This window comes from Pseudopodoces humilis, chromosome 21, assembly GCF_049639895.1.
Source record: "Pseudopodoces humilis isolate 2021_Gansu_Grassland_sample_001 chromosome 21, ASM4963989v1, whole genome shotgun sequence".
Classification (NCBI taxonomy): Eukaryota; Metazoa; Chordata; class Aves; order Passeriformes; family Paridae; genus Pseudopodoces; species Pseudopodoces humilis.
The window spans coordinates 3,104,452-3,132,415 of NC_142220.1; the positions used below are offsets into that span (position 1 = coordinate 3,104,452).

General features: G+C 46.4%; 1 protein-coding gene across 1 annotated transcript in view; it reads left to right on the plus strand.

Moving 5' to 3' along the window:
• CACNG4 (calcium voltage-gated channel auxiliary subunit gamma 4) overlaps window positions 1–26,105 on the plus strand; it is a 43,356-nt gene extending 17,251 nt beyond the window's left edge. The window contains exons 2-4 of the mRNA XM_005526663.3: window positions 15,184–15,267; window positions 20,797–20,937; window positions 21,774–26,105. Of these exons, the coding sequence (XP_005526720.1) occupies window positions 15,184–15,267; window positions 20,797–20,937; window positions 21,774–22,312 (764 nt within the window). The 3' untranslated portion in view covers window positions 22,313–26,105. The remainder of the gene's footprint in view (window positions 1–15,183; window positions 15,268–20,796; window positions 20,938–21,773) is intronic.
• The last annotated feature ends 1,859 nt before the right edge of the window (window positions 26,106–27,964 follow it).

The window sequence follows — 27,964 nt, forward strand, 5'->3', positions numbered from 1 at the left end:
GGCCAGGCAGCCTGGCCAGGCCTGGGGACACAAAACTTTCTGCACACACCTGGACCACACACCCCACCTTGGGTCTGGTGCTGTGGGCTGGGGACACGCTCTGAGTGTCCCTCGTCCCTTCCTGGGCTGGGGTCATCAGGGAACAGCCATGGTTTGGGTCCAGATGTCTTGCTGAGGTCTGAGGTGTAGTTTGGAGTGGCTGGAGGCCAAAGGCAAAGTGCTGTCCCCCAGGAGCAGGGGCTCCAGGTGCTGAGTGACACAGAGGTGCAGCTGTCACGGCCTCCCTGAGATGGGAACAGCTCAGACTCCCTGTTGGGATTGGGCTTCCAGTCACCATCCAAGTCGTGGGGCTCAGGCTCCTCGTCTGCTTCACCAGGAGAAAGGATTTTGTACTTCTCTGAGAAGGAAGAGGAGGCTGTGGTGTGGGAAAAGCAGCTCCCAGGTGCTCACTCATGAAAACACTCATTTTTTAAGGAAAAAAAAAAATCCAAGAAGAAACACATTTAAAGCACAAGGGGATGGCACTATCCCTGCTGGAGCCCCCCTGAAGTCCGTGAAGGAGCCCCTGGCGTATCCAGCATTTGCAGGTCAAATTCCCATGTCTGTTGGGATTGTGGGGAGCTGCTGCAGAAAAGCGCTGATGTCTCATGAGGGGCATGGCTCTCCTACTCCAGAGCCTGCAGGAGCAGGTCTGCAGAGGAGTTTAGGTGATGCTGTGCCTAAAAACTCAAAGCTCAGCCTGCAAACCCCAGTGCCCAACAAACGACACTGAAGAGCAGAGCTCAGGAGCTCATGGACAGCAGGCTGACATCAGACACAAGCCACAGAGCTGATGTTTGGGGCTGTGCTCATCCTCAGGGCTGGCCATCACCTCTCTGAGCCCTGCAGTCAGCAGTGCAGGAGTGCACAGCCCATCCCTCCCGGGGCAGCACCACCGGAGCTCAGTGACGCCGCACGTCCTCCCTCTCCAGCAGGTATTTGCCGGCCATAACCCGGTGATTCCAGTCTGTAGAGCAGAAGTAATCCACAGTCACTGGGCAGACTTTGTCCAGAGCTTATTTGGGAGAGAAAGCCCTGCTGCATGCTGCTGGGTGCAGGAGGGCTGCCGGAGCAGGGTGATGTTTCGACATGACTGAGTATTTTTAGAGCCATTCTATAGTGCAGGATTTTTAACTTCCATTTCACAGCCCTTGAAGCCTGGCAAACTTTCATTAACATTTGATGCCTTGAAGTCATGCAAGGTCTGGGGGGAAAGGGAGGGGAAGGAGGGAAAAGGAATATACCTTTTTGGAACTAAGTTGCTGGGAAGTTTAGAAAAAGCCTTCACTCCCTCCTTTTTGTACCAGGTGGTTTTAAAGGACCTCAACCATTCAGAAAACCAAGCTAGAATTCCAAACCTTGGCTGGGTGGAAGAGTCTTAATTAATATGTGAAATACCTGGAGTCTCTCTGGCCCTTGGGGAGTTGAACCCCACCACTCTGCAAGGATCATGCCTCTCTTCTTTGCCCATTATTAGGCAACTTTGCTCATACAGGGCTGATCAACCCATAAATCCCCCAAATTATCCATCCTCGAGCAGAGAACACGAGCCATGGAGAAGTCAAAGGATTTGCTCCCACTTCCCACTGCCCTCACTGCCGATTCTGCTCAGCACAAAGTAAGGCTTTTTTGCCCAAAGTTATAACCAATGAAAACAGTGCTTCCCTGGCTACAAGGCAGACTTTCAACTGGAAAATAAGTTAACAGAAACTCTATTTTTCCCCCCTCTAAATATACACACATACACACACACACAGAGCGTCTCTTCGCGCACACAACTGAGATTTTTCATAGGCTGAGGGAGTAGGAAGAAGAGACGTATTTTTGTCTCCTTGGCAAAAATATATTGGCAGCATATCAGTGAGTTGTAAAGATTGAGTAAGTACCAGAGCACAGCCCCGTGAAGCGGGTTTTGGAAAGCTGCCCTTTGGCTGCCTCTGCCCGTCTGCCAGGGCCGTGGCAGGGACACTGCCCTGGGGGACTCAGCCTGAGGGGCACAAACAGCCCACCCAGGCTCCTGAGGAGGAAGAGGAGGTTGCACTAGGTGGAAATGAGGAGCTGTCAGCTCTGCATCACGCCAGATGAGGTGTCTGAAGGGGAGAGGAGCTGTAAATCTCCCCTGGGCATGGCAGCGTTCCCGGGCGGTCCGAGTGCCTGACTCCTGATGTGGACCTGGCAGGAGGTGTCACCAAAGGGGTGACAGACTGGCCCTCCCCTGCTTTCAAAACTCAGGGGGAAATCAGGTCCCCAAGATGTTGTTGTCCAAGGGCAGGGAGCAAAATGAAGGGCTGAGGGAGGAGGAGTCACGTCACAAGAGCCACCGCGGCCGGGCACAGGGGACCTGCCCTTTGCTGCTCTTCCCAGCAAAAGGAAAACGTTGTGGTTTTCTCTTCCCAGCTGTAAACATTCCCAGCGGCTTCCATGCCATCCCAGGACAGGAGAAGGCAATGAGCATTTCTGGTTACAATGGCAGATGTGCCTGGTGATGGTAAGGGCTGAGACTCTCAGATACATTATTTAAAGCAAATTCTGGGATTCTAAATTGGATTGCTCAAAGTTCCCAGCACCACTGTCCTTCCCCAGTGCAGGTAGAGACATTTCATAGTAAAACACAATCCTGAAACACTGAAAGTAAACTCAGAAATCTCGATAATGAAATATTTATGAGTCTGTGCTTTGGTGCATTGTAATTTTGCATGATATGTTTTGCTTTTCAAGACTGACTAGATTAAGGCTCTTCTGATTCATTAAACACATTTTCCCAAATGCTGTTTCTACAAATATTGTTGGGTCATTGTGTTTAGTTGCATTTATTAGCTGGTGTAACAAGGAACGTACGTCTCCCATAAACCTGAGAGGAACCCGCTTAAATGTGTTGCTCTGAATCTCAGCAGAGAAGAAAACAGTTCTCATGAATAATTAAAGCTTAAAGAGGTCATGCTGGTTTTGCAGCCTCATTTTTATTTGTCACTGCTTAGTTTGCATTAGGAAATAGGAAGTTTCAGGTGCAGGAGCCAAATGTAATCTCTTCTGCATGTGTTCATTTAAACAGATCTGTTTGGTAGCCATCTCCATTTTTATATATTGGGTCATTTGTTAGCTGTAATAATTTAAATCAGTCCTGGGAATTAGAAGGTTTAAGGCTTTTAATTTTCAGGCAGTGGCTGTGCATCCCTTTGCCTTCTGGCAGGAAGGAGCACTGGCTCCTCAGTGCTGGGCTGGGATGCATGCAGGGCTGGGATTCAGGAAAGGCTGAGGATGCAGGCTGGGCTGCTCAGGGAGGACCTGGGTCACAATCTGGTCCCCATGTCCACAGGTCCCTCCAATCAGCCAAGCCCTGCTCTCCTCCCAGGCCCCCTGCTCACCTCCAGCCACCCCCTGCCCACCCTTCCCATCTCCTCCTCAGCTTTCTCTCCCTCCCACTTTCTTCCAAGCTTCTTTTCCTCCTCCTCTGTGAACCGCCTCCCATTCTTCCACATTCTGCCCCAAAATGCTCCTTTGCTCTTTTCCTGCTCCTTTGCTCTTTTTTCACATTGCTCTCAGCCTTTCTCCACAAAGGTGCAGCACCTTTCGGGTTGCACACACTGCTGGGAATCAGGAATAACCGAGGCAGAAGTAACTCTTAATTCAAGTTAAAATCCTACATGCTGCCTTTATATTCCCTTCCAGGATTTAACAATGGTGAAATACGCTTGCTCCATTCGTTTTTTTCTGGAAAGCTGCTCTGCTATTTGTTCCCAAGGTTAGACATCAGCCCTGAGTATTCAGCCCGACAGTGCACAGCACTAATCTCTCCTGGTGGAGTGTCTTTTGCGCTGATACATCATGCAGATGATTACTGAAACCTTTGCCTTGCTTTTCCCAAATCCAGCCATCAGCAGGGTTTGGCAGTTCCACCCCTTTCTCCCAACCTTTAGATTCCCTGTTGTCATCTGCCTTGTTTCTGTCCCGCATCACTGATTGTGCATGATCAATCTCTAGAGGCTTCGCTTCTATGTATAACTCAACAAGCTGGCAGAGAGACCAGGAAGACTCATTTGTGTGCTCCAAAACGAATGGAGATCCAACTCAAGGTCACTGCATTCCAAAGACAGACACATTACAAGCATTCCTTTCAGCTAAGATGATTTATGGAATGTTACTTCCCTATTGCTTCTTCAGTATCCAACTCTTTCTTTAAATGCCATCATCTTACGATGGATCTCCTTGGATTGAAGAGATGTGGAATCACTACAAGATTCCAGGAGTGCCAAATATCCTGCATATTCCTAATCAATTCACTAGCAAGGTCCTGTATCACTACTTTCCAGTGTAAATCTCATGCTTTTTCCATTTAAAAGCTCCAACTTTGCAATGTATGGATGAGCCAAAAGAAAGTTTGTAAAGAAAGTTCAGCTCTAGATGTCAGGTTAGAGACATTCCCTGCTATGGAGCTGACAATAACTCATTTAATGCAGAGAGGTAATTATTTGGTGCCTTACAAGCTTCTGCTACACCAAGAGATCTCACCATCAATAATCAGAACCATCAGTAATCAATTCTCAGTATTGATTGAATCAATAATATGAACCATCACCTTATTAATAAAATATCAGTAGTATGAACCATTAATAATATGAATAATTTTTTCTACTGACTAGATCTGGAAGGTTTTCCATCAGAAGAGAAGACACCAGGTGCACCCTGTGCAAGTTATCCCAAACATCCCCAAGGATTTCCCAGGTCCTTGTTCTGGAGGGTTGTTTCTTAAACTGCTGCATGCCAGCTGCAAACCTTGCCTGGTGTAAAATGAAATTGTTTCAGAAAATTGGGGGGGAAATGGCAGTTTGAGAGGGTTTAAAAGTAGAAATTAAGAATAGGAAGGCAGCAGCTGGAGGTTATGCATGTGTGAAAGTTGAAGTGGCAGGAAAAAAAGGGGATTAAGCATCACACATTGCACTGGGTTTGTTTCAGGTAGTTCAGGAAGCACCCCAGAGGTGACCACGACAGTGGTTCAAATTATAAACTCAGTAGAGACTTTGAAGAGACATTTCCTTGAATTCCACCCCCAGGAAATGCCAAGCCATGGGACAGGGTGTGTAGGTGTGCTGTGATCCTGAAAGGTGAAGCCATCGAGCCCTGGTTGATCACCATGTTAATGAGGGAGAACTGATGACTTACCAAAGGAAGGGAAACCATATGGATAAAAACCAAACTACCCCTTAAGGGAAACTTGATTCCAATGGCGCAGATGCAGGAAAAAGCCATCGTTTGACATAGCAAAAATAAACATGATTTGTGACTTTGCATCATATGAACTTCACCAGGCAAAACGAGGACCTGTTCTCAGAACTGCACCCGGTTTGGCACTTCAGCCCTCTCCCAGTGACTGATGGACTGGCAGCAGCCTCCCTGCATGAGCAGTCTCTGCACCGCTGAATCTATGTCAGGGTCAAGAATACTGGGGGAAAAAAAACAGATTTTGGTCCAAATCCTGGCTAGATTGAGGCCAGCACCGTTCATTTCCCGCACTGAGGTGTTGGAGCGGTGATGGTCACTGTGGGGCCATTCACAGTCTGACATACTGTGCCAAAAGCACTGCCAGTTACTAAAGTACCTCTTTAAATTAAGGTGTTTGGAGCCAGAATGTAAGTAAGAGCTGGAAGCTCATCTGAGGATGACTCTCAGTTCAGGGCTGTGATGGATGAAGGCTCTCACCTAAGAAGCCAACACCAGCTCCTCAAGTGTTAGACTAATTTTAGCTAAGGTAGAAAAGCCAACTACAGAACTCTAATGGAAGTTTCTATCCAAGTTCCAAATTCACTTTAAAAGGACGAGGAGGATTATATCAGCCACCCAGAAACAGCCTCAGCAAAGTGGCAGCAGAGCAAAATATGGAAGTGAGTGGTGAGACAAACTTCTGGGCTGCCGGGATAAAGGACTGTGGCAGGAGATGCAGGACGAGACGAGGTGTGAAGGCAGAACACAGCGAGTGTGGGCCGTGGTGGTGGAGAGAAAAGCAGACACAGAGAAGTGAGTTAACAACCCCACGACAAACTAGAAATGTTGACAGCTTCTTGGGACTGAGCCAGGCATGAGAACGCTCACCGTGGCAGGGATGACTTGTGTCTGACTTGAAAATGTTCCTCAAACAGCATCACCAGTGTTGCCCCAAAACAACCATGTCACACCCAGGCTGAGGAATTGCCCCTATTTCCCTGTGCAGTTGATTTACAAAACGCAAACTGAACATCAGGGCTGGAAGTTTGTCAGTCTTCCTAGAAAGCACAGAGTCATTCCCACAATAAGCTCCGTAATAAGGAACAGCAAAAGAGATGAAAACAGAACCTCCTGAATCTTGCCCCACTTTGCCATCCAAGCAGCAGCACCGGAGGATGTGGCTGATAAGGAGAAAATTACAAACTGCAGTGGGAAGACCCATCAGTAGGGCTCGTGGAATTACACAGCACGCTCCGTTATCTGCTGCTTGGCCAAGGAAAGGCGGCTGGGAAGGGATCGGAGCACTGCTGAATAACCTCAGTCATGAATTCCACGGCCAGAATGCTGGTTTATGAGGCAAACATTTGAAGAAACTGGAAACTGAGTAGCCTAAACCAACAGGTAACATACAACTGTCCCCTCCTCTGCCACTGCCCTGCGTTTCCCTGGTACCATTGGTATTCACTGTGGTAGCACAAGGACACTTAGTACTTTTGGCAGCAGTTTTGTAATGACTGAAGAGAATTCAGAGGACAGCAGCCAGACACTCTGATGTGTTTTATTAGCTCCCAGATGTGCAGGTGAGGTGAATCTTTGGGAAATGAGTTTTGCTGCCGCGGGTTCTCTAACATCACTCAAGGTCTCAAAATCTTATAATGGAACAAAAGGCTGTCAGAGAATTTGAAAGGTGTCTTTGGCAAAGTATCTTTTCTGAATCTGGTCATTTCTTACACAGAAACACAAATGCACAACATCTCTGATTATATTTGCCCAGCTGAAAACAGGAGGTCAGCTGCTGAGGCTGTGTGCTTTCCACATGAATTACAAGTGACTGAGCCTCTGTAGGCGTTTCCTGGGATATCTTCTGGTGTAGGTGATCCAGAATCTGGAGATGCTTTACCAGACTGTATAAAATTGTGCTTGGTGCATCCTGGATTGCAGAATGTCAGAATAACAAAGAGTATCTTGCTCAGAAAGTAAAATTTTTCCTGCCAGAATTAGAAACCACCCGTCCCCAACAGCAGAGTTGCTCCATCCATGGAAGTGTTCAAGGCCGGGTTGGACAGGGCTTGGAGCAGGCTGGGATAGTGGAAGGTGCCCCTGCCCATGGCAGGGGTTTGGGACAAGATGAGCTTTAAGATCCCTTCCAACCCAAACCATTCTGTCATTCCATGAACAGCGGATTTTGTTATCACCCAAGCAAGGTACACCCCCTGCTATGGGACCAGCTTCTCTGGGAAACAGTGAGCATCCCCTGGCATCTGCAGGAGATCAGCCAAGGCCATGGGAAGCTCAGGAGTGTTCAGAAAGGGGTGGTTGTGACATGAAGGTCAAACTGCACCAGCAGGAACCTCTCCAGTCACTATTTGCAGCTCTGGAATTGGCACTCAGACAGCTGGAGGTGGCTCCTCAGCCACGCCAGGCATGAGCTCCACTGCAGTCTGAGACCTCTGCAAAGAAAGCAATGCAAGGAGCAGGGCAGCACGGCCCTCGTTCTGGGGCTGTGGTGGAAGCAGGGGCTGTGAGCAGCCTCAGCCTCCAACAGAGGGCCTTGTCCAGGAGCACCAGGGAGAACCTGCAGGCAGCAAAAGGGAGTCACATCAAGGTCTGACACAGTGCAGGAAAGTTGGGAAAAGCAGATCAGAATATTCTAGGTGCTGGAGAGTGGTGGTGTAAGACAGTCTCTTCTCTCACAGAAGGTCTACGAGAAACACAGGAGGGAGCACTTACGACATGCAGGTAAGAGAATGGAGTGAGCACGTGAAAAGACAAGGTAAACCAAGACCTGTTCCTGGAGAAAACTTCTGCCACACTGGAGAGGAGTGGGGAGCACTAAATAAAGGCCAGGCGAGAGCTCCCTGCCAGCCCCAGCTCCTCTGCAGTGCGTGGGCAGCAGCAGCAGCTGCTCCGACATCTCCTCCAGCTCCTCCGAGCCCTCCCGAGGTGCTGAGCACACCGGGAAGGTGTTCTGCCTTTAAAAGCTTTAAAGAGGAGCAAAATGGAAGCAGGCAGCAAATCCTGAGTGGTTGCTCCTCACCTGACACCGAGGGAAGCTCTGAGCAGCGGAAGGTCTGTAGGCAGCGGAGGGGGAGGACTGGAAAAAGGGGAAATTCATGTCACAGCAGAAGATAAGGAAATAAGAGACTTGAGGAGGAGTTTTGCTTTGCCCACCAGACAATTGAAAATAGATCAAAAGAAGAACCCAAAGGGTTTGTTTGAGATGACAGCTCCTAAGGAAGAAAGTGGGGCAAATTTCATACATTTCAACATTTTAAAATAACTTTCTTTCTGCCCAGGAAGTAGATGGGAAGCAAACAGAAGGGTGTAGGCCAGATTCTGATATCACTGGGTGAGAGAGATTTGAGTCCACTACAGGGAAGTCAAAATCTGGCCCAAAAGTAGGCAGTTCCTCTCCCTGGAATGAGAAACAAGTGAGTTCTGAGTCAGGAAAAGATAGAGGAAGAAGGAAAGGACTTCTATAAGTGAAATAAAAGATTTGTTTTTTCACAGTCTCAACATAGGTAGCAGTAAGGATGAATTCCTTTTAAAGACTCAGCTGAGCTGAATTTGCTTTGGCCTGACCATGACACACACGGGCAGCTCGTCCTGCCCAGATGGTTTATGGCACCAGGGTGGCCCACAGTTATGGGAATAAACTCCTACTCTTTTTATGTCCTGAGCATTTTCTGAACACAGGACCTACCCTGGCAAAATATGACAATAACCCCAGGTATGAGCAGTGCTCCTAATCAAATTCATCTTCAGGATGAAACAAAAATACAAACTGTCATATGGACAAATTTCCAGGACTGGCAGGACTGCGAGGGTGTCAGACAGAATCTGTCTCAAAACCAGCCTATGCTTTGAAGTTTCCAGCTCTCACAACAGCCAAATTTTTTTCAAAGGCAGACACCCAATAAATGTGTATTTAACCTCCTGAGGCTTCTTCCTCTGCTGGCTCCATCCTCCACAGTGATGAAGGCGGCTCACAGCAGCATTGTGGAGTAGCAAATTCACATGAGGTGTGTTTTGCACATGACCTGCATCAATAGTTCATGATTTCTTTTATAATGACAGCATTAAACATCTCCAGGCAGAGGCTCATGGGATCTGTGCTCATTCGAGTAACTTAAGGACAGGTTTGTGAAACTCTCAGCAGCCAGCAGGAGACAAATAATCAAACTTGGGGACAGCTTAACACAGAAAGTTCCAAGCTACAGGAGAATATCTAATGCTGTTCCTTGTGGTCTGAGGGGCGAGCTCAGGGCTGGAATAACCCCTGTTTCACTAGCAGCACCACAGAGCAGGTTTTGAAAGTAAGAGGTGCACCCTGGATTCCTCTTCTCGAGAGTTATTTTGTGACAAGAGGAACAAGAAGAAAGCAAAGGCAGCAGCTGCGTGTGCTGTGGTGTCAGTCCAGTGAGACAGGGGAGCTGTACTGGTGGAAAATCAAACAAATGAACACAGTGCACAGATAGATATTTTTGTGGAGATGAACATTTTTTGGCATGTCTGATCTCCTTTGCTCGCTATTGCTCAAATCACTCGGCAAAGCACTTCAGAACCTGTCAGTAGAGAAATCCTCCTAAGGAAAAAATACACAACTGTTTCTCTTCTCCCCTGGCAGAGTCCAGCGCTGAGACTCTCTCACTCACTATAAATAGAGGTTCTGCACTGATGTCCAAGGGAAGTGTAAAGCCATGCCATTAAGGAAACCCAGTCCGGCACGACGTGCTGGGATGGACACTGTGTTCAGGCAACTTCTGTTACAACAGCCCCACTCTGCTTGTCACACTTTCCTCGTGGTCTGTGATGCTATCTGTCAGTCAGCCCTCTCTGTGCTGATATATTCAGAAAACTTGTCATTTAAACATTCAGATATTCATGTGTTGCAGTAAATCAGGCTGACAGTCGGCATGGGAACTGAGGCACAGTGTTTAATCACAGAATGGATGCAACAAGCAGAACCATTGGTCCAAATTTCCCATGGTATCTTACTAATTGCCTTATTTTTAATATACAGTCAGCTCCTTGCAGCTTGTATTCCCTGTTTCCTCAAGCACTTGCTGTCAAATGATCCTGAAAATAATTTCATTCCATGTCTCCAAACCATCCCAGAAGTCTGCCAGGAAGCAATTGGCTGCTGAGTGGGGGTTTGGGGTGGGTGACTGTGGGTGTATTTACCTGCCAAGTGACCACTTCTGCAGCTGCCATTCACAGCCCTCATCCCACCGGTGCCCTCCTTTGGGAGATTCCCCTGCTTCCCACTATTAATAGTGTGCATGTGTGTGCTCCAAGGATCCTCAGCTGCTGAGAGCTGCAGGAATGTGGCGTGTTGGCAGCGGAGGGTTTGATCCAAGATATCACAAATGTCTGCTGTCCCATGAGAAAACAAGAAAGGTTTCTCTACCAGGTCCCCAAAGCCAGAGCTTTCTGCATAAAGGAGGGCTGGCAGCTGAAAGAGTTAATGGGGCAGTGACTTGGCGGAAGATGATGGGGAAGGAGGGAGCTGCTCAGCCCCTCTCTCCTCGAGTGTCTCCCACTGCTATTGGATATCACCTCCTGTAAAGCCTGCTCAGCACTGGGAGACAAAAATTGCTATTGACAGAAGTCCCCCGCAGACAGGGCCCTCTGTGCAGAGCTGCTCGAGACTGGAGTGGTGGAAACCTATTTTAAATGACAACAGAGCAGTACTGCTATGGGAAGAGCTTCTTGTGTAGAGTTTTCAGCATGAGGGCAGGGAGAAAACAAAAGTACAGCCTTGTATTGACAAATATTGTCAGACATTTGAGGGCTCTGTTTTCCAGTGCTGATTTGTGCAAACACTTCCAGGGCATCAGGGAATATTGTCCTTGACAAACACTAACCACAGGAAACAGCTGTTCTCAAAGACATGGCTGATGGTACAGACAATAACAGGATCATGTAATGCAAGACCACCAAATTAATAAGCATTTGCATCCTAAACATTAACTTTCACTCTCAGTCATCAAAAAATAAAAACCCAGTGAACAATCTGCAGTGATAGAGGCAGGATTATTAAAGAATTATTTGAGAAAGAGCAAGGAGAAGGCAGTATGTCATCAGAATTTGGGATCACTGCTTTGATTTGCTGTTGAAATCTCTATGTAGTTTGAGATCTCAAACCCCAAAACAAAGCTTAATCTTCACTTAGGCACTACAGTTGCCTCCCTTATCACGTTATCTGAGTACATCACACTCTAATTATAGTTGCCTGAACAACACTTAGAGATTGGGAAGTACTAACCTTGCCAGAGAAGCCCTTGAACACCGAGTAGAACCGAATAAGAAATGCTTTATAGTTCCTAAATGCCAGCTAAGTATGCTGCAACCAGTGGAAAAAAATTGTTCTTACACCATCAACAACACTTCAGAAATTTTATCTCTTCATTATCATTAACGTAGATCCTGAAGTCCTGGCTCAAAATTCAGAACAAAGTCATTGTTATTATGAGGGGAAAAAATGTATTCTAATATTTGTATTTCTAAAGGCATCATTAAAAACATATCAGTAATCATTCAAAGAAAAGAGTAATACTTACAGAATCTCAGTGGCATATTATATCTCACTCTCAAGAGGTATCCAGAAGTGCTTCTCAATATTTTAGTATCTGTTAGGCAGTGATTGCAGTTTATTTATCTCTCTAGTGGGTACAGCAGTAGGAGTTAAATATTCCATCTTCCTCCCCCAAGGATATAAGGGACTGTATCCCCAAACTCAAGCAAGGAAGAAAATCTCTCTCCCACATCCCCTGCTGGGGTGGGGAATGTCTTTGTGTGCCTCAGTGAGTGCGGACCTGTGGCACCTGCACATTTCTCCAAGGGAGCTCCTGAGCAGCCTTGGAAGAGAGCTTCAAGGAGCTCTGTCCTTGTGCAGATACTTGCAGGGTGGTTCTTAATGAGTTTAATTGAGGCATTTCCTTTTCTGCCACCTCTGCCATTCCATGACTTTTATTCTTTTTGTGTTGCTTTACATGCCAGGTCATGGACATGAGTATTCCACCAAATTCCAGCTTTGCTTTGCTTTTATTTTTCATGTATAAATACAACTCAGACTCTGCTGTTGTGCTTTTAGAGCTGACCACTTCTCCAGCTAGTTTTAATTTTTACCAAATCTGAGTTTCAAACTGCATCATTATGAAGAAAAGAGGTATTGTTACTTTTCCTGGCAAGCCTTTATTTCAGATACTTTGTGGATTGAAAGAGGCCTCAATACCCTGCAGATCACCAGAGTTCTTGATAGCAACTTCAAGCCTCACTGAGAGTTTAATAAGCTGTTGCTAAATTACATTGCACTTGTTAAGTTTATAGAAAAAAGTTATTCAGTCTGCTGCTGTTATTAGCTATCAAACATCACAGGCACTAGAGAGGACCCTTTACCAGTATCTCTGGTCTGAACTACATAAAAAATACTGGAGAGAATATTTTGGATTCCTAGGCTTTGATACAGATCCAAATTTCACAGTCATTTGCTATTTCTATAATAATTTAGCCAGATAAATAATGACCAATTAAAAATTACCAATCCCAGTATTCCTAAAAACTAACAATACAAACAAACTCTCAAGTTCATCCAGACTTTTGATTTCTTTTTTTTTATTTTTTTTTTTTTGTGGTGGTGAGGGGAGGTGATTATCCTGTTTTTTACCTCTGCTAGTCTTGCTAATACTCTTTCATGTGAAAGGCTCTAAATATAAGAGCCAGGAAATAAAGGTCTCATCAGTGCTGTCCTGCTGGTGCATTCCAGCCCTGCAGTGGAAGGAATGGCTTCATGGCCTCAAAGTTCTGCTGAGGGGCCCATTTCAGTCAACAGTTTAATTATGTTGAGCCATTTTACAGAGCCCAAACCCCTCCATCAGTCCATCAGTGCTGCAGCACAAGAGGCTTTGAGAATGTTTCAGTCTTGCAGCCTTCTTGTGCTCAGCTTCTGGAACTGAGGTGTTTGTTTGGGCTGTTGCCACGTCCACTCTGTGAACGTGCAGAAGGAGCCCGTGGTGGGGACACAGAGCCCTTTCCTTCAGGCATCTCCCTGTCTGCCCACAGATATTTCTATTTCTATATCAGCTCTGGATAAATTCAACCAATTACACTAAGGTTTATTGGAGAATTGTAGAATGCTTTGGGTTCAAAGGGACCTTAGAGCTCACCCAGTTTCACCCACTCCTTCCACTATCCCAGGCTGCCCCTTCCAGCCTGGCCTTGGACACTTCCAGGGATGGCACAGCCCCAGCTTCTCTGAGGAATTTCATCCCAGTATCCTCCCTAACCCTGATTTCTCTCAGTGTGAGAAGGATGCAGAATATGATACCTACAGAGAAGTGTGTACAGAGTGAGAGATGGCCCCACCCATACACACACAAGCACAGTCATTGAAAAGCCTATTTCCACAGGAAATTAGGATGGGAAAAATTAGTTAGATTTTTTTTTTCCCTTAATAAATAGAGAAGATAAAAACCACATTCTGACTGTATTGCCTGTAAATTACACACCTTAATGCAGAGACTCAATGAAATGACCATCCAATCTCAGAAGTTCTGTAATGCTGGGGGTGATTCAGTTCCATTGTGTGAACTGCCATGAAAATAAGCACCGGGATCTTTAAAATCTGAGTTTTACCTTGCCCAAGAGCCACGAGGAGCAGCAGCCCCTGTGATGGCCAGCACAGGGATGCTCAGCAGCAGCCAGCCCAGCTGAAGTGCTCTCCCCACCTGGCAGCCAGGACAGGTGTGTCACTTCCAGATGTGACATGAGCCACTTACATCTTGTTCCCAGCCTTTGAAGTGCTGTGCAGAGAAAGCCTGAGCCGTTGCTGCAATTAGAGCTGATACATCATTTACTGGAAGAATTAAATGCGCTGTAGTAGCAAACCTGCAGTTGACACTCACAGGGTGCAATTTAAATCCTCCGGATTAGTAATTCTTTTGAGATCTTTGTAATCATTGGTAATAGGTAGTGAAATAAATCCACATTTATATCCTACAGACTGCAGCTGTGCTTCTGTTAAAGTAGTATTAACTGATGGGTTTTAAATCCTTCTGCCAGCTCGAGCTGGAAGCACCGAGACTCCTGTGCAGGGATAACTCAGCCTGGGTGATGTGTTCCCGAGCAGGAGAGCGCTGCTTAATGAATAATGAAAGCACCACGGCACAATCACAGCTCAGGGCTCACTCCTGCAGGAAGCTCTCTGGGGAGAGGTCCCCGTGTAGCTCCCTGTGCCACAGCAACCCAACTGCAGCTCAGACTACGGATAACTGTGATAGGAAAGAGCACAAAATGCTCATGGACAGCTTTTCCTGCATGGAAAAAGTGCTGAGATGAGTGAGGGGTTTGTCCAGCCAGCTCTGGTGTTGTCCCTCCAGGGATCAGGAGTGCACACTTCGCCCTGACTTTACTGCACAGGCTCCCAGTTAACTAAACAAATATGCCATTAAAAGCAGAGCCAACCTCGAGTGGGATATAAGGGCTTAAACTGAAGCAGGAAGAGATTTATGGACTTGTTTTCACAGCCTAGAGAGTAATTGAAGAGGCCTCAGACAATTCAGCAGCTCTGATAAGGGTAGGCTGCACTTCACTGGGATGTGATGGGAAGGGTGATGGCAGCGAGATTGGGACTGGGAGCTCCAGCCATGGAGCAGGGACCCAGCCTGACAGCCACTCTGGGAACAAAAAGAAGCTTTGCAAACTCAGTATGCTTGCAAGATAAGCACGGCGCTGATAAAGTGAAGCACTTAGAGATTAAAAAACTCAAGAGAACGATATAAGTGCCTGAAGGAAAGAGCCCAGGAATCCTGTCTGTCCCTTCCCTCAGCCAAATCTGCCCAAAATTTGTGACTTTAGAGATGGTTTCTTGACAGGATAAAAAAAAAAAAGCACATTTACCTGCTTCTGTTCCTTACGGGTTCTGTTTGCTTTGTTTCCATTTAGGAATCTACAAAGGACATTGTTTCCGGATCAACCACTTCCCTGAAGACAACGACTACGACCACGACAGCTCAGAGTACCTTCTCCGTAAGTGAGCAGTGATACCTGACACAAAGATGTGGCCAGAGGGGCTTCCCTGGGTTTCTCTTCTGCAGAGAGCAGCCCCAGTTTTACTCTCTGCACAGCCCAGTGGTGGCACATGTCCGGTTCACACTGCAGCTGACACAACATCACTCTTGGGGACCCCACTTCATTGAATCATGGAATGGTTTGTGCTGGAAGGGACCTTAAAGACCATCTAGTTCCAACCCTCTTGCCATGGGGTTTCAAGGATTTTTTCCAAGGGTTTCCTTCAGCCGGGGGAATGCTCACAATATTGGTGCCGATTGCTAAACATCCTATGACACATTTTCAAATGGAAACTACAGCTATTGTGCCCAGATTGGTGAGGATATTTTACAGAGGGAGCATTTATAGGGCTATTGTAACAAAACAGGTTTGAGGAGTGGGTTCCAGCCCATTAAGAGCTTTACCAAATGCTTAAACCCAACCCTTACTCAAGCCTCAGCCTTTGCAGCTGGTGAGCCACCTCCCCCTGAAGTGAAATGACTGCACTGGGGGAAGGAAGCTGGAATTTCTGCAGCTAACAGCAAATTCTCAGCATGAACAGGGGCTGTGGCTTCCCTGCCTGGCCAGCCACTGCTGCTCCATGCTGGCATGTAATTCCCCCCTGGAAGGGATTTCACCCACCAACCTGGTGCTTGAAATAAGGGCAGTTGTTTCATCCCCTCCACATGACCGTTCTCTCAGCTGATGGCAAATCTTGGAACCCAACCACAAAGCCTGCAAAGTTGGAGTTAGATTCCCCTTCCCCAGAGGACTCCATGCTTTGTTGTTCCTTCTGAACAGAAGAGCTGAGCAGCCAAGCTGAAAGCAGTGCCCTTTACCAGGGAGAGGAACTGCAGCTCACAAGGTGTTGGGGAATCAGGGAGCAGAGAACAACGCTGCTGGCAAAGCAGAGAACTCCTCAATTACAATATTAATTACCTGAAACACCACTTAGAGAGCCACTCTGCCCTTCTGCTCACTTCTGGGCAACAACTTCTAGTTGCTAAGACATGAAGAAGGAAAAAAATCTCCAAAAAGTTTCCTCACCAGAAAACCCAGATGTTTTTTTCCTCTTTGCTCTTGTCGATTTAGATCAGTCATGGCACCCGGGTGACACGATTTCAGAGCTCAGGCAAAGGCAGAGTGTGAGCACAGCTGCATTTATCTTTCATACAAAGCCTTGGAACTAATGTTAAATTGATGCCAAGTCAGCTTTAGGAAACAAACATCATTAGTAAAAGGAAAAAGGAACTAAGTAGCATCTTGATAAAAGCACATTATGCCTTCTTTATATGGAGAAAAGTGAGAACTGGGAAAAACAGTCTCCAGCTCCACGCTAAGACATGAGACTGGTAAATTGTTTGTAAGTGTGCTTGTGACGGGTGTTCCTAAAAGCTGTTTGCAACAGTGACTAAGTACAGATCTTAAAAACAAGTTGGTCCAACCCTTTATGTCTTGTGCAAAATCAGCCTCCAGTCTCCCCCGCAGAGCAGAGCTCACCTCACAGAGTCTGCATGGAGATAAGGCTCCTTGGCTTTAACTTTCATAAGAACTGCAGTTTCCCATGCATAGAGTTGATTTAGAGATTACTGAAAGGTTACGTGTCTAAATCCAGAGGAGATGAGCTCATACCTATATGTAATAGGGACCAAATCATTGTCTAAGACAGGAGGATATTTGCATCCTCTTTCAAAGGGACGTGAGAGCTTCCATCCTGTTTTTGCCCTCTGCAACACCTTTGCAGTCTACTGGCTCCATATCATTCTCCACTATTTCTGGCCATTTCTTGGCACAGTTTCTCAGAGGGACATGTTGAGACTCATATTTATTTTCCCTGCCTGGCTTAGACAAAGGCACCCACACTCATGTATTTCGTGCTCCTGAAAGAGCAGCGTGAGGGGTCTCAGCCTCTTTTACAGTCCTCAATTTAATTTGGGTTTCAGAGAAATGCAAACACTGGTGCTAGCAGGATGGAGCCCTGGTTCAAAACCCCATGGAAATCAGTGACAAAAATTACTGATTTTGGGAGACTTTGGTCTAGGGAGTGGGTAGAGGCAGGAGTTTGGATTTTGCCCTTTGGTGTTCAAGCTGCTCCCTGCGAAACCAAGCGAACGCCAGTGCGGTGACAAGCTGACACGTGCAGAGGAGCTCAGACAAGACCCTTCCTGTTGAACCTTCCCCGTGGCAACACACGCCCATCTGTGTGTCTAAAAAAATCCCCCTCACATGCCTGAGCAGGGCCCCAGCGAGCAGCAGATGTCCCAGTGCCAGCACGGAGAGCCCCGCGGTCCTCAGGCTGCCACCGCATCCCCAGCGGCAAATGCGCCCCGGCTTCCCTCGACTCCTGCTTCCCTCATCTCCTGCTTCCCTGTATGTCTCCTGCTTCCCTCATCTCCTGCTTCCCTGTCTCCTGCTTCCCTCATCTCCTGCTTCCCTGTCTGTCTCCTGCTTCCCTGTCTGTCTCCTGCTTCCCTGTCTCCTGCTTCCCTCATCTCCTGCTTCCCTGTCTCCTGCTTCCCTCATCTCCTGCTTCCCTGTCTGTCTCCTGCTTCCCTGTCTGTCTCCTGCTTCCCTCATCTCCTGCTTCCCTGTCTCCTGCTTCCCTCATCTCCTGCTTCCCTGTCTGTCTCCTGCTTCCCTGTCTGTCTCCTGCTTCCCTGTCTCCTGCTTCCCTGTCTCCTGCTTCCCTCCTCTCCCGCATTCCTCTGGGCACACAAAACCCGAGCTGCTCCCACCCAGCATCTCAGGAAGCTCAGGCACCTCTCCCTTTGCAGAAGGGGAATCTCATCCACACTGGGGATGTCGGGGCTCTGCTGCTCTGAGCAGGGGGACCCTGCTCCAGGGGCATCTCTACACTTTCATGCCCTTCCTCCCTGCATGCTGGAGCATCCTCTTTCCAAAGCCATTCCCTGGGCTCCTGCCTTTCTGGAGATGAAAAGCCCGAGCCGAGCAGGGTTTGCAGCCCCATGGGGAGGAGCAGCTCCGCGGCTCCACCGAAGGAGGTGTCACCACACATAGCGGTGCACAGCAGGCGATGCAAAGCGACAGGACGGTAAACAAGGGGGGGGGCAGAAAAGCCAGGGAGAAAGCAAAAACCAGATTGCCTTAATGTTTTTTGATGCGCTGTCATTTTATTACCAGTATCAGGAGACATATGTAAATTCTACGTGGTACCTTATAAGCTTCCTTTGAAACTTCAGAGCTAAAAGTACACATTGTAAGAAAAAAATATGCTGTGGAATTTTTCAGGAAGGGAACGCTGTGTGTTTTGTTTCTCTTCGCATTAATTACCCAATATAGAAAAATTATTACTGGAGATTATTAACACACATAGAACAATCCACCCCCTATATTGGGTACGTCTGACAAGTTCCTTCCAATGATATCACCGAAGCACTTCGGGAAAGCTCTTTGATTCAACTGAAATCATTATAAACAGCATGACCATAAAGTGAAGGAAACGATATCCAGAAAGGGTGGGCCACAGGACATTTTAGGCCTTTAGCCAGGGGACAAAGACAGACCGAAATTTTGGATACCTTAATGTCCAGCAGCAGAGGCTGACTTTGAATCTTTTTCTAATACTTGACTGAAAAAACTGACCCAAAAGCCAAAGAGCTGCTAATTCATACCACACACGTGGGGATCCACTCACGACACGGGAACAGGCTCTCAGCTCTCAGCAGGCTTTGAGCAGAGACCTTACACCCACTCGCATCAGTCGGATTTGGCAGTTCCTGCCAGACGCTGTCTGAATAGCAATGCACCCGCCTGGACCGGCTTCAGATCCGCCTGGAAAATGCCCCATCTGTGAAGGACACGTGCAGCCACGCTGCCGGTTTGGGAAAGGATGGACTTTTCTCGCTGTTGCAGAAGCTTCCCAGGCGGGCACCGTGTTTTTGGGTTTGTGTCTGCACCTCCGGGCGGAGCGGGGCACAGAGAGAGAACCCCCAGCCCTGTCCCTTCCACAGCCCGGGGAGGGACACCAGTTCTGTCACCAGCTAGCAGGGGAATCGCTGGGAAGCGATTCACTGAGTCGGGAACGCCGCGGCCATGGACAGCGAGAAGAGAAAGCGGCAGCTGGAACATCTGTCCATTTCTGCCGGGGAAGCGGGCTCTGCTGGCCCTGCGTGTCGGCCAGGAGGATGCACCCCGAGAGAGCACAGCTGCCCAGATGGCTCCTCTCCACCCACCGAGCCCTGGCCCGTGGCCTCCCCATCTGCTGTGAGGTTTCCATGCCCCTGTCACAGCAGCCGCTGCTCGCCTTGGGATCCCCCAGCCCTGCACCCCTCGCTCCGCCAGGGCTCCCCTCCGTGCCCTCGCCTTTCCCCAGCTTCGGGGTGATCCCATTTTCCACAGCAGCATTCAGCACCTTATATCCCCTTCTTCAAAAAATAGATCCGCTCTCTACAGCAATAAAACTCAGTTCCTCACTCTGCCTTTCAGGAACCTCTGCCAGCTTTTACCCCTTCGGTTTTTACAATGCAGACATCTCTTTTCTCATGCTTGTTTATTTTTTCTCAGCCCTTTTGTTCGCTCACTGCCGCTTCCCTGTCGATTGCTGCTCTGTCTTGTTGTGGCCCGACTTTGAAAGCTGGCTTGAAGTGGTGTTTTAATATTTTTGTGGGGGATTTTATATGCTGATGAATGGACTGAAGCATGCAGAATTTTAAATGACTGCTTTGCTGTCAGGAAACTGAACACAAACATCTAAGACACACTTGTTAAAATTCCTTCCTTAGAAATCTGAAAGGTTTCAATGTCCTTAATATCCAGCAAAAGAAAAAGGAGTTATTAGCTGTGCTTGCTGACAACATGGATGCTGCTGACTTCAAGAGCTGTAATTTGCTCACCTTGTGTGTGCACCATGGAACAGATCCGTCTGCTCCAGCTGTCCCAAACGTTGTAGGGTTCATAGCCAGCTCATGAATTTTTCACTGCTGCTCCCTGCGTGATGCTGGGTCTTACTGTCACTTATCTCGTGTTTAGCCAGAAATGTTCTGCACACAGTGGCATCAGAAAATGGCAATAATGCTGGACTTCCTGGGAGAAAGCTCAAAAGATTGAAGCCACTCAGTTGAGAGTTTGTGTCACACTGGTCACCTCATGGCTTCATCGTCCAAAAAACATGCCCAAAAATGCAGAATCAGTGATAATTCTAGCGAAAAGGAATAAAAAATTATAATAGGTTAGATATTAGGAAAAATTTCTTCAGTGAGAGGGTTATGAAGCACTGGAACAGGCATCCCTGAGTGTGTTCAAAAAATGTGTGGATGTGGCTGGCACTCAAGGACATGGTTTAGTGGTAAGCATGGTGGAGGTGCTGTTGGATTTGATGATCTTAAAGGTCTTTTTCAACCTTAACAATTCTCTGGTTCTATTAAAACGTTCTTCTTAACAATTTTAGGAAAAAAAACCCAGAGGTTTGAGACTAATCTGCACACTTGCAACCCAAGGAAGCACCTGAAATGATTTGTCTGTCTTCCCTTCCTACCTGTCTCCCTCCAGGCATCGTCCGTGCCTCCAGCGTGTTCCCCATCCTAAGCACAATTTTGCTGTTGCTGGGAGGGCTCTGTATCGGAGCAGGAAGGATTTACAACAGCAAAAACAACATTATTCTCAGCGCTGGGATTCTCTTTGTTGCAGCAGGTATGTTCTGTTTAAATTGAGTTCTTAAGAAGTGCTGCCTTTTTCAGCTGGAAAAGACTCTGGAAAAGCTCCTTGGCAGTGCTTTCCCTGCACCCCTTTCCTGGACTGAGGGCATTAACAACACCACACCAGGCAAATTTCTCAAGGCAAAATTATGCTCTTGAAGCCCCACCAAAAAAGTATATTCTAGAAAAGCTTTCGGTTTTCCTGCAGAAGGAAGTGAAACTCAGTAACAAGCATGTTTTACACTATTTAAAATGTATTAAACATTAGATGAATTAGGCATCTCTTATACCTAGGGCCTTTTTTTATAATATGAAGGCAGAAAACACTCACCTCTGATAGGTAAGCCCGTTTTTCACACTAGAAACATCTGAGAGAGTCAGCCCCATTGTTAATAGCTCTCCCTGCAGCCTGCATGAAGCATGCTGCATTTAGATGAAAATTCAGCAAGGTGGAAAAGAACTTACCTTGATCAAGGTGATCAGCCATAGCCCTGAGCTCCAAATGTATTTTTATCATTCCTCTGGATGTTAGAATCCCACTCACAATATTAGCGAGCTCCCACATGCTGCTGCTTTTCCACTGGCCGTGAAGACATAGGGAAAAGTCCTTTTGAGTGTTTTGGGATCCACACATGACCCATATGTTGATCTATTGGTTGTTTTTTCAGGAATAAATGAATCCTTGAGATAAATATAAGAGTAAATAAATGCTGTGAAATTTCCTTGTCCCAGTCTTAGAACCAGGTCCAGAATTCAGGTCCAGAAAGTAACACAGCTTGAATTTTATCTCCCCAGCCACATAACCACTGACTTCTGGTTTTCTTCCTCTAGGTCTAAGTAATATCATAGGGATCATTGTCTACATATCGAGCAATGCAGGTGACCCAAGTGACAAGCGAGATGAGGACAAAAAGAACCATTACAACTATGGTTGGTCTTTTTATTTTGGAGCCTTGTCTTTTATTGTGGCCGAAACCATCGGCGTTCTGGCTGTGAACATTTATATTGAGAAGAACAAAGAGCTGAGGTTTAAGACCAAGAGGGAATTCCTTAAGACTTCTTCCAGTTCTCCCTATGCCAGGATGCCAAGCTATAGGTACAGGAGGAGGAGGTCCAGATCCAGCTCCCGATCCACGGAGCCTTCTCCATCCAGGGACATTTCTCCGGTTGGCATGAAGATAGCAGGCACCATCCCCATGAATGAAATTTCCATGTACACCCTTTCCAGGGAGCCTTTGAAGGTTACCACGGCTGCCAGCTACAATGCAGACCAAGAAGCCAGTTTCCTGCAGGTCCACAACTTCCTCCAGAAGGAATTTAAGGAAGGACTCCACGTCAACATGGTCAACAGGAGAACGACGCCTGTTTGAAGCACCTTCCTTCCTCGTGCTTTTTGAAGAGATGCCCAAACAGAATGGATCTGTCAGGAGCGATGTTAAAATACCCTCTCACCTCTTTAATTGTGGCATGTGTTGAGGTAGCGAGTGGAGACCCTCTGGACCAACATAAAGATATTTACACACTCGTAGCTTTTTTTGAAGCTATTTGGGGTTTGTTTATTTCCGTTCTTGGTGTCACAAGATGAAGGCAGTTCATGTTCCTGCACTTTTGTAGTGTGTACACAGTCTTGGAGAAACTGCAAAGGACTGGCCACCAGTGTGTTTTAAAGGATTACAGAAAAATTGTTGTACTTCTTTTTTTTTTTCTAATATAGAGATCCCTTAATACAAACTTGCAAATATAATTTATAACCAAGCCCAAGGATGAAAATGAACTACTCATCAAGTGAGCCACTTTCCTTCGACACGGCATAAGCTTTGCCTCTTTCAAAAAAAAAAAAAGAAAAAAAAAGAAAAAAAAAGAAAATATTTTTGAAGGCAACACTTTCTAAAACTGACCTGTGCCACTGAAACCGTGGAGCACCCACGTACTGAGCATTACAGACTCCCTGATGGGGTGGGAAGGGGATCTCCCATTCCTGGGCTAAGGCATCCCTTGGGGCAAAGCAGGCCGAGGAGCAGAGGGTGGGTGCGTCTTGAAACACCTAGAAAGGGAAAAAGATAAAATAGGTGGGACTTGAGCATATTTGCAAATATCATTTCTTGCCTAACGTTTAGAAAACTTGAATTCTCATTTCGACGAGCCCTAGTGCCTGATCCGGCAAGGTGCTGAGTGCTGGCTGTCAGGAGCTCCTGGAGACTTCCCAGAGCGCGGCGGGGAGCAGGGCTGAGCCCCGCGACCGCGCTCCTGATTTCCTTACTGCTTCACAAGTGCAACACTAACGCTACTGGAAACAGAGATCTCCGAGCAACGAGAAGAGAACGCGCCCGGACTGGCGAAACTTCCCGCAGCAACGGGAGCCGAGTGTTAACAGAGCAGATGATAACTTTGTATTTTTTAAAACAGAACAAAAACAAAAACAAAAACAAAACAAAAAAAAAAAAAAAAGAAAAAATTAATCACCGTTTATGAGATATTTATTAAACTCTTTTTATTATGAATTAAGTGCCGCATGGTGCAAGGTATAGTTGCTTTTAGATGGAAATGGTGGTTCAACCTAATTTAATTTATTTTGTAATGATGACTTACGTGCAGAGAGCCCACAGCAAACTCTATGCATCACGTAAGGAGGGAACTAATTTGTACCCTTTGCTTCTGTATGTTTCTAAAAGAGTCTGAAATAGTTTTTTTTTCTCTTAGAAATTCCTGCTTTCAGTTTTTACACTTAGGCTTGGATCTCAAAGCTCGAGGGCCTGACTCAAAGGTAATTTAATTTAATAGTACTCATGCTGATTTTAGTGACCACTCGACCAAGCCATATGAGAATGAGGTGCCCGATTTCCCTCATATGAATTAGATGCAGTGAGAGAGGAGCATCTAATTCCTGTAGATTCCTTTGAATATCCCCATCATCTTTGCCCAGAAAATCTTTGCTAGAAGAAGATTAGACAAGAAAAAATCCATAATTTTGAAAGTTTGGGTCACTGGTAGTGGGAGATCTCAACCAAACTGTTAAAACCTCTTTAGTCTTAATTTATCCTATGATGGCCCCAGAGCCAGAGACTCAGTGGTGGTTTGGATACAAGGCTTTCAGCTACTGGAACCAAGTTCTCCAGGGAAATCCCGGAGAAGCTGCCTTAACATCCCAAAAAGGAAGTTGAATCCCCTCTCCCCCCAGAGAAACCCTGCTCAAGCCTCTCTCCTTGCAAGAACCAAGACACAAATCTCAATTTTAAGCGAGAGTCTTCCCCTGGTCACTGTTAAGCTCTGCCTGGCCCTCAGCCTGGCACAGCCACATCATTATTTTGGCAGGGGTGGGTTGGAGCCTTCATCCCTGCTCATTAAGAGTTTCCATTCAGGTTAAAACTCCGCTGGGATCCTTTTTTCAAACCTCTGAACTCTGAGAGCTAAAGCGAATGGAGTGATGGGAACGATTTAAAAGTAGAAAATGTTGTGCTACTTTCTGTATCAACACACTATGGAGAAAGATGTTACACAAGCTTTTTAAAAAAAAATCAAACAGAGGCAGAAAAGAAAACTTTTTTACCTACTTTTCGGCTAGGACAACATAAAAGGGTTCTAAAACTATTAAAGTTCTTGATGAAAGGTTTTTTTTACAAGAATCTTTATGCTTTCAAACAATAAATTATTTCCTACTTTTTGAGACTTCGTAATATTAAAATACTTTGATTAGCTATGATAGAAGTAGAAGTTTGCAATGAAAAAAAAACCAACCTTCTGTCTCATTAGTGTGTCATACTAAGTGCTAATTAATTTACATCTAATTATAGTCAATGTATTTTTCAAGTGCAATTTCCCAGAACTATTTGTTTCCCACTGTGTTAAAAAACTAATAGTTAGAACTAAGTCCTCATCCGTGTTTACTGTAATTAAGAATAAAACCATTCCCTTTCAAACCAGGAGTTAGATGTAGGCTGTTTCTCTAAACTCATGTACCTTGAACTGGAAGTGGACAGTGTGAGGTTTGCTCCACATGTGGGTTTTGTTCTTTTAGTCGTCGTTCTCCAGTGAATGTGCTTCAAACCACCCATCAGATTCCAGACAAAGTCCAAGGTTTTTCTTCAGCCCAGCTCAGACCTGCAGAGGCATGTGCAGTATTTTTGGCAGAAAAAGCAAAGTCTTGCTGAGCATTTTGGGATGTTGCTCTTTGCCAGAGCCTCCTCCCCCAGGGCAGAGCTGGGTCCAGCAGCTCTCCAGGAGTGATGCCCTGTTTTGGTCCAAGCTGGAGCATCTGCTCCTTCTCCAGCAGGCACCTTCGAGAAATGGAGCTGGAGTTGGGATCATGAGATGCTCCTGGGGTCTGGACATGGAACAAAGTCATGGGCAGATAACAGGGACCAGAGCTTTTGTCCTGTGGGACAAGGGCTGCGATTGAAAACTCAGCAGTTAAGTTGCAGTGCAGTAAATTGTTCAACCAAAGGCAAAACCAAAAACATTCACTTGGCAATTGCAGTAAAAAAAAAAAAAAAAATACACCCAATACAAAAAACTCAAAACCCCAGTCCTTTCCCGTGAAAAACTTTGATTCTGACAAAATTGAAAAATTTGCAGTATTCCTGCCCATGAACAGTGTTGCTCCATGGTTGATCTATCTGAACAGAGTCAGATTGCGCTCAGACTTTGAAACCACTCTGATAGTTTAAAAAAAAATCATCTGTTCTTCCACATCTCTCTGGTTTCCCTGGACAGCATTGAACAAATGAGCCCCATTTCCCAGCAAGACCTGCAGATATCATAAAACCATGTCATTAACAATAATCAGTCTTTTGGTATAAAATATACTGTAGCAGCAGAACTAAAAAAAAATATATATAAATACTATTGGATCAGATTTGATTTTCCAAGAAACAAAGTTTCAGGTGTACCATGAACTCTCTCTTCCTCATTTCTCATACACAATAGGAGTAAAAGGAGAAATCACTTCAGCTGCCCAGACATCTAACAATAAACTATTTTTCTATTTCCTTTTCTCTCTGTATGGATCACATATCCACAAGGGCTAATATATCATGTCCCTTGAGGCTACATTTCTGTCTGCGGTTCTAAAGTGTTATTTCCACTGTGCTTCAGTTCTACTGGTATAATCACAACCATGTATAATGTACTTAATCCTTACTTTTTAAATAAACCATTTTAAATGTATTTGGTTTTGTGTGGAGAAAGGTATATAGAGTTTTAATTTCCAAATTCTCTGAGCTGAGATTTCTGTTTATTTTTTTCACGTTTTTCACTGTTGGATTGCAGCTGGCCATGTTACTGGGAGCCAGTATTTCAGAGGAGATAAAATTATTCTTGTGGTCTCTGGGACCACAAAATCTCCAAGATAAGCTATCTTCACAATATTTTCAGTTATTTGGTTGGAAATTAAGAAAAACCTTCTCATTTTCACCTTAAACCTGTCGCATATGAGACATGCTGTGGTCTCAGTGCCCAGTTTGAGCCTGGTGTGGTGGCCAGAGGCCACAGCAAACCACCCTTGTGTGTTCTGAGGAGCCCTCCCTGAGCCTGAGCTTTCCTCCAGCTTTTGAGCTCTCTTGTGAACTCACCTCAAGCCTCCTCCTCTCCCTGATCTTTCCCACTTTGCCTGGAGGAAGCCTGACCCCACACAGCCTTGCTCTGATCACCAAATCGCAGCGGGACGAGCGGTGCCAAAGGCGGGTCAGCAGCCAGCCCCACTCCCAGACAGCCCCAGCCATCCCCAGCCACAGACAGTATTTCTTCTTCAAACACTCCTTTCAACTTCACCTCCCAGTTCCTCAGCCTCCAGACTGTCTACAGAGATGAGAACTGGCTGTCTCTACCCACCTCTCCCAGGCTCATGATGAATTGGCACGTCTGGAGGGAGGCAGAGGATTCATCTTTTCAAAATCCTCTGACACACAGTGGTGAAGCCATTTAAAGCTCGGGCCCAAAGCTGCTTTGTTTGGACTGAAACAAATAAAGGTTTTTCCCACATTTATGAGCAAATCCGTGGGGAAATGGTGATCCCAGGAGCTGTGGCTGCTCCGCTGTGAACAGGGGGTTGGGAAAAGTGGTGATCTTTGAGGAGGGGGAAAGCAGAGACAGGCTTCAGAAAGTGGAAAAAGGAGGATGTGGCATTTCCTTGGAATGAGAGAACCAACAGACAGTGCTGAAGCTAAAAGGGAAAGGAGAGGCTGTGCATCTGTCTGCCATCCAGCTCAGCTTTCAGCCGGCACTGCCGTGCTCCCAGAGCCAGGGGATCGCTTTCCCCGGCCCACAGCCAGCATGGCCAGCGGTATTTTGGGAGCACAGAGCTGTGGGTCAGTCACAGGGGCAGTAGGGATGGCCAGCAACACACAGCAGGGTGGGAGTCTACTGCAAAATAAAACAGCCAGCCAAAACACACACATTTAGCTCTTGCATCCCGTGATTTCCACCCCACAATCGGGGAGCTGTCAGGGCACCATCAGCGGCATTCCCAGGTTTTGGCTGTGCAGACCCCACCTGATCCCACCACACCTGGGCAATGCGGGTTGGGGAGCCCAAATATTACTGAGGAGACCATGTTTGAAGAAAGCTCTTTGCTGAACTCACATTCGAGCCGAGAGCGGAGCAGGTGCTGCCTGCCCCTCTCTGGGTTGTTCTGACCTGGGAAGGGTTTTCTGCAGAGCAGGGAACCACAGAGTGAGGTTAACTTGATTGTGGTAAATGCTGAGGCTGGTCTGAAAGAAATACAGAGGAGTACAAGTGCTGGGGAGCAGAGCCAAGTCACCACCTCTGCCAGGGAAAAAAAAACCCAACAAAGTAGATGAGCTTCAGACGCCTCCTCTGACATTTTCTCCAAAAGAGAAACAGAATTGTGTCCCTCACTTGCTGCTGCTAAAGTGCAACTAATTGCAGCCCTCCCTGCCTTCCAACAGGTCCTCATTAATAGACTGTTTATATTTCATGTGATATTGATTTTTAAATGTGAATATTTACCAGCTGTCACAGGGAGGCTGCAGGAACCATTCCCAGAGGATTAGGTATCATGGTGTTCT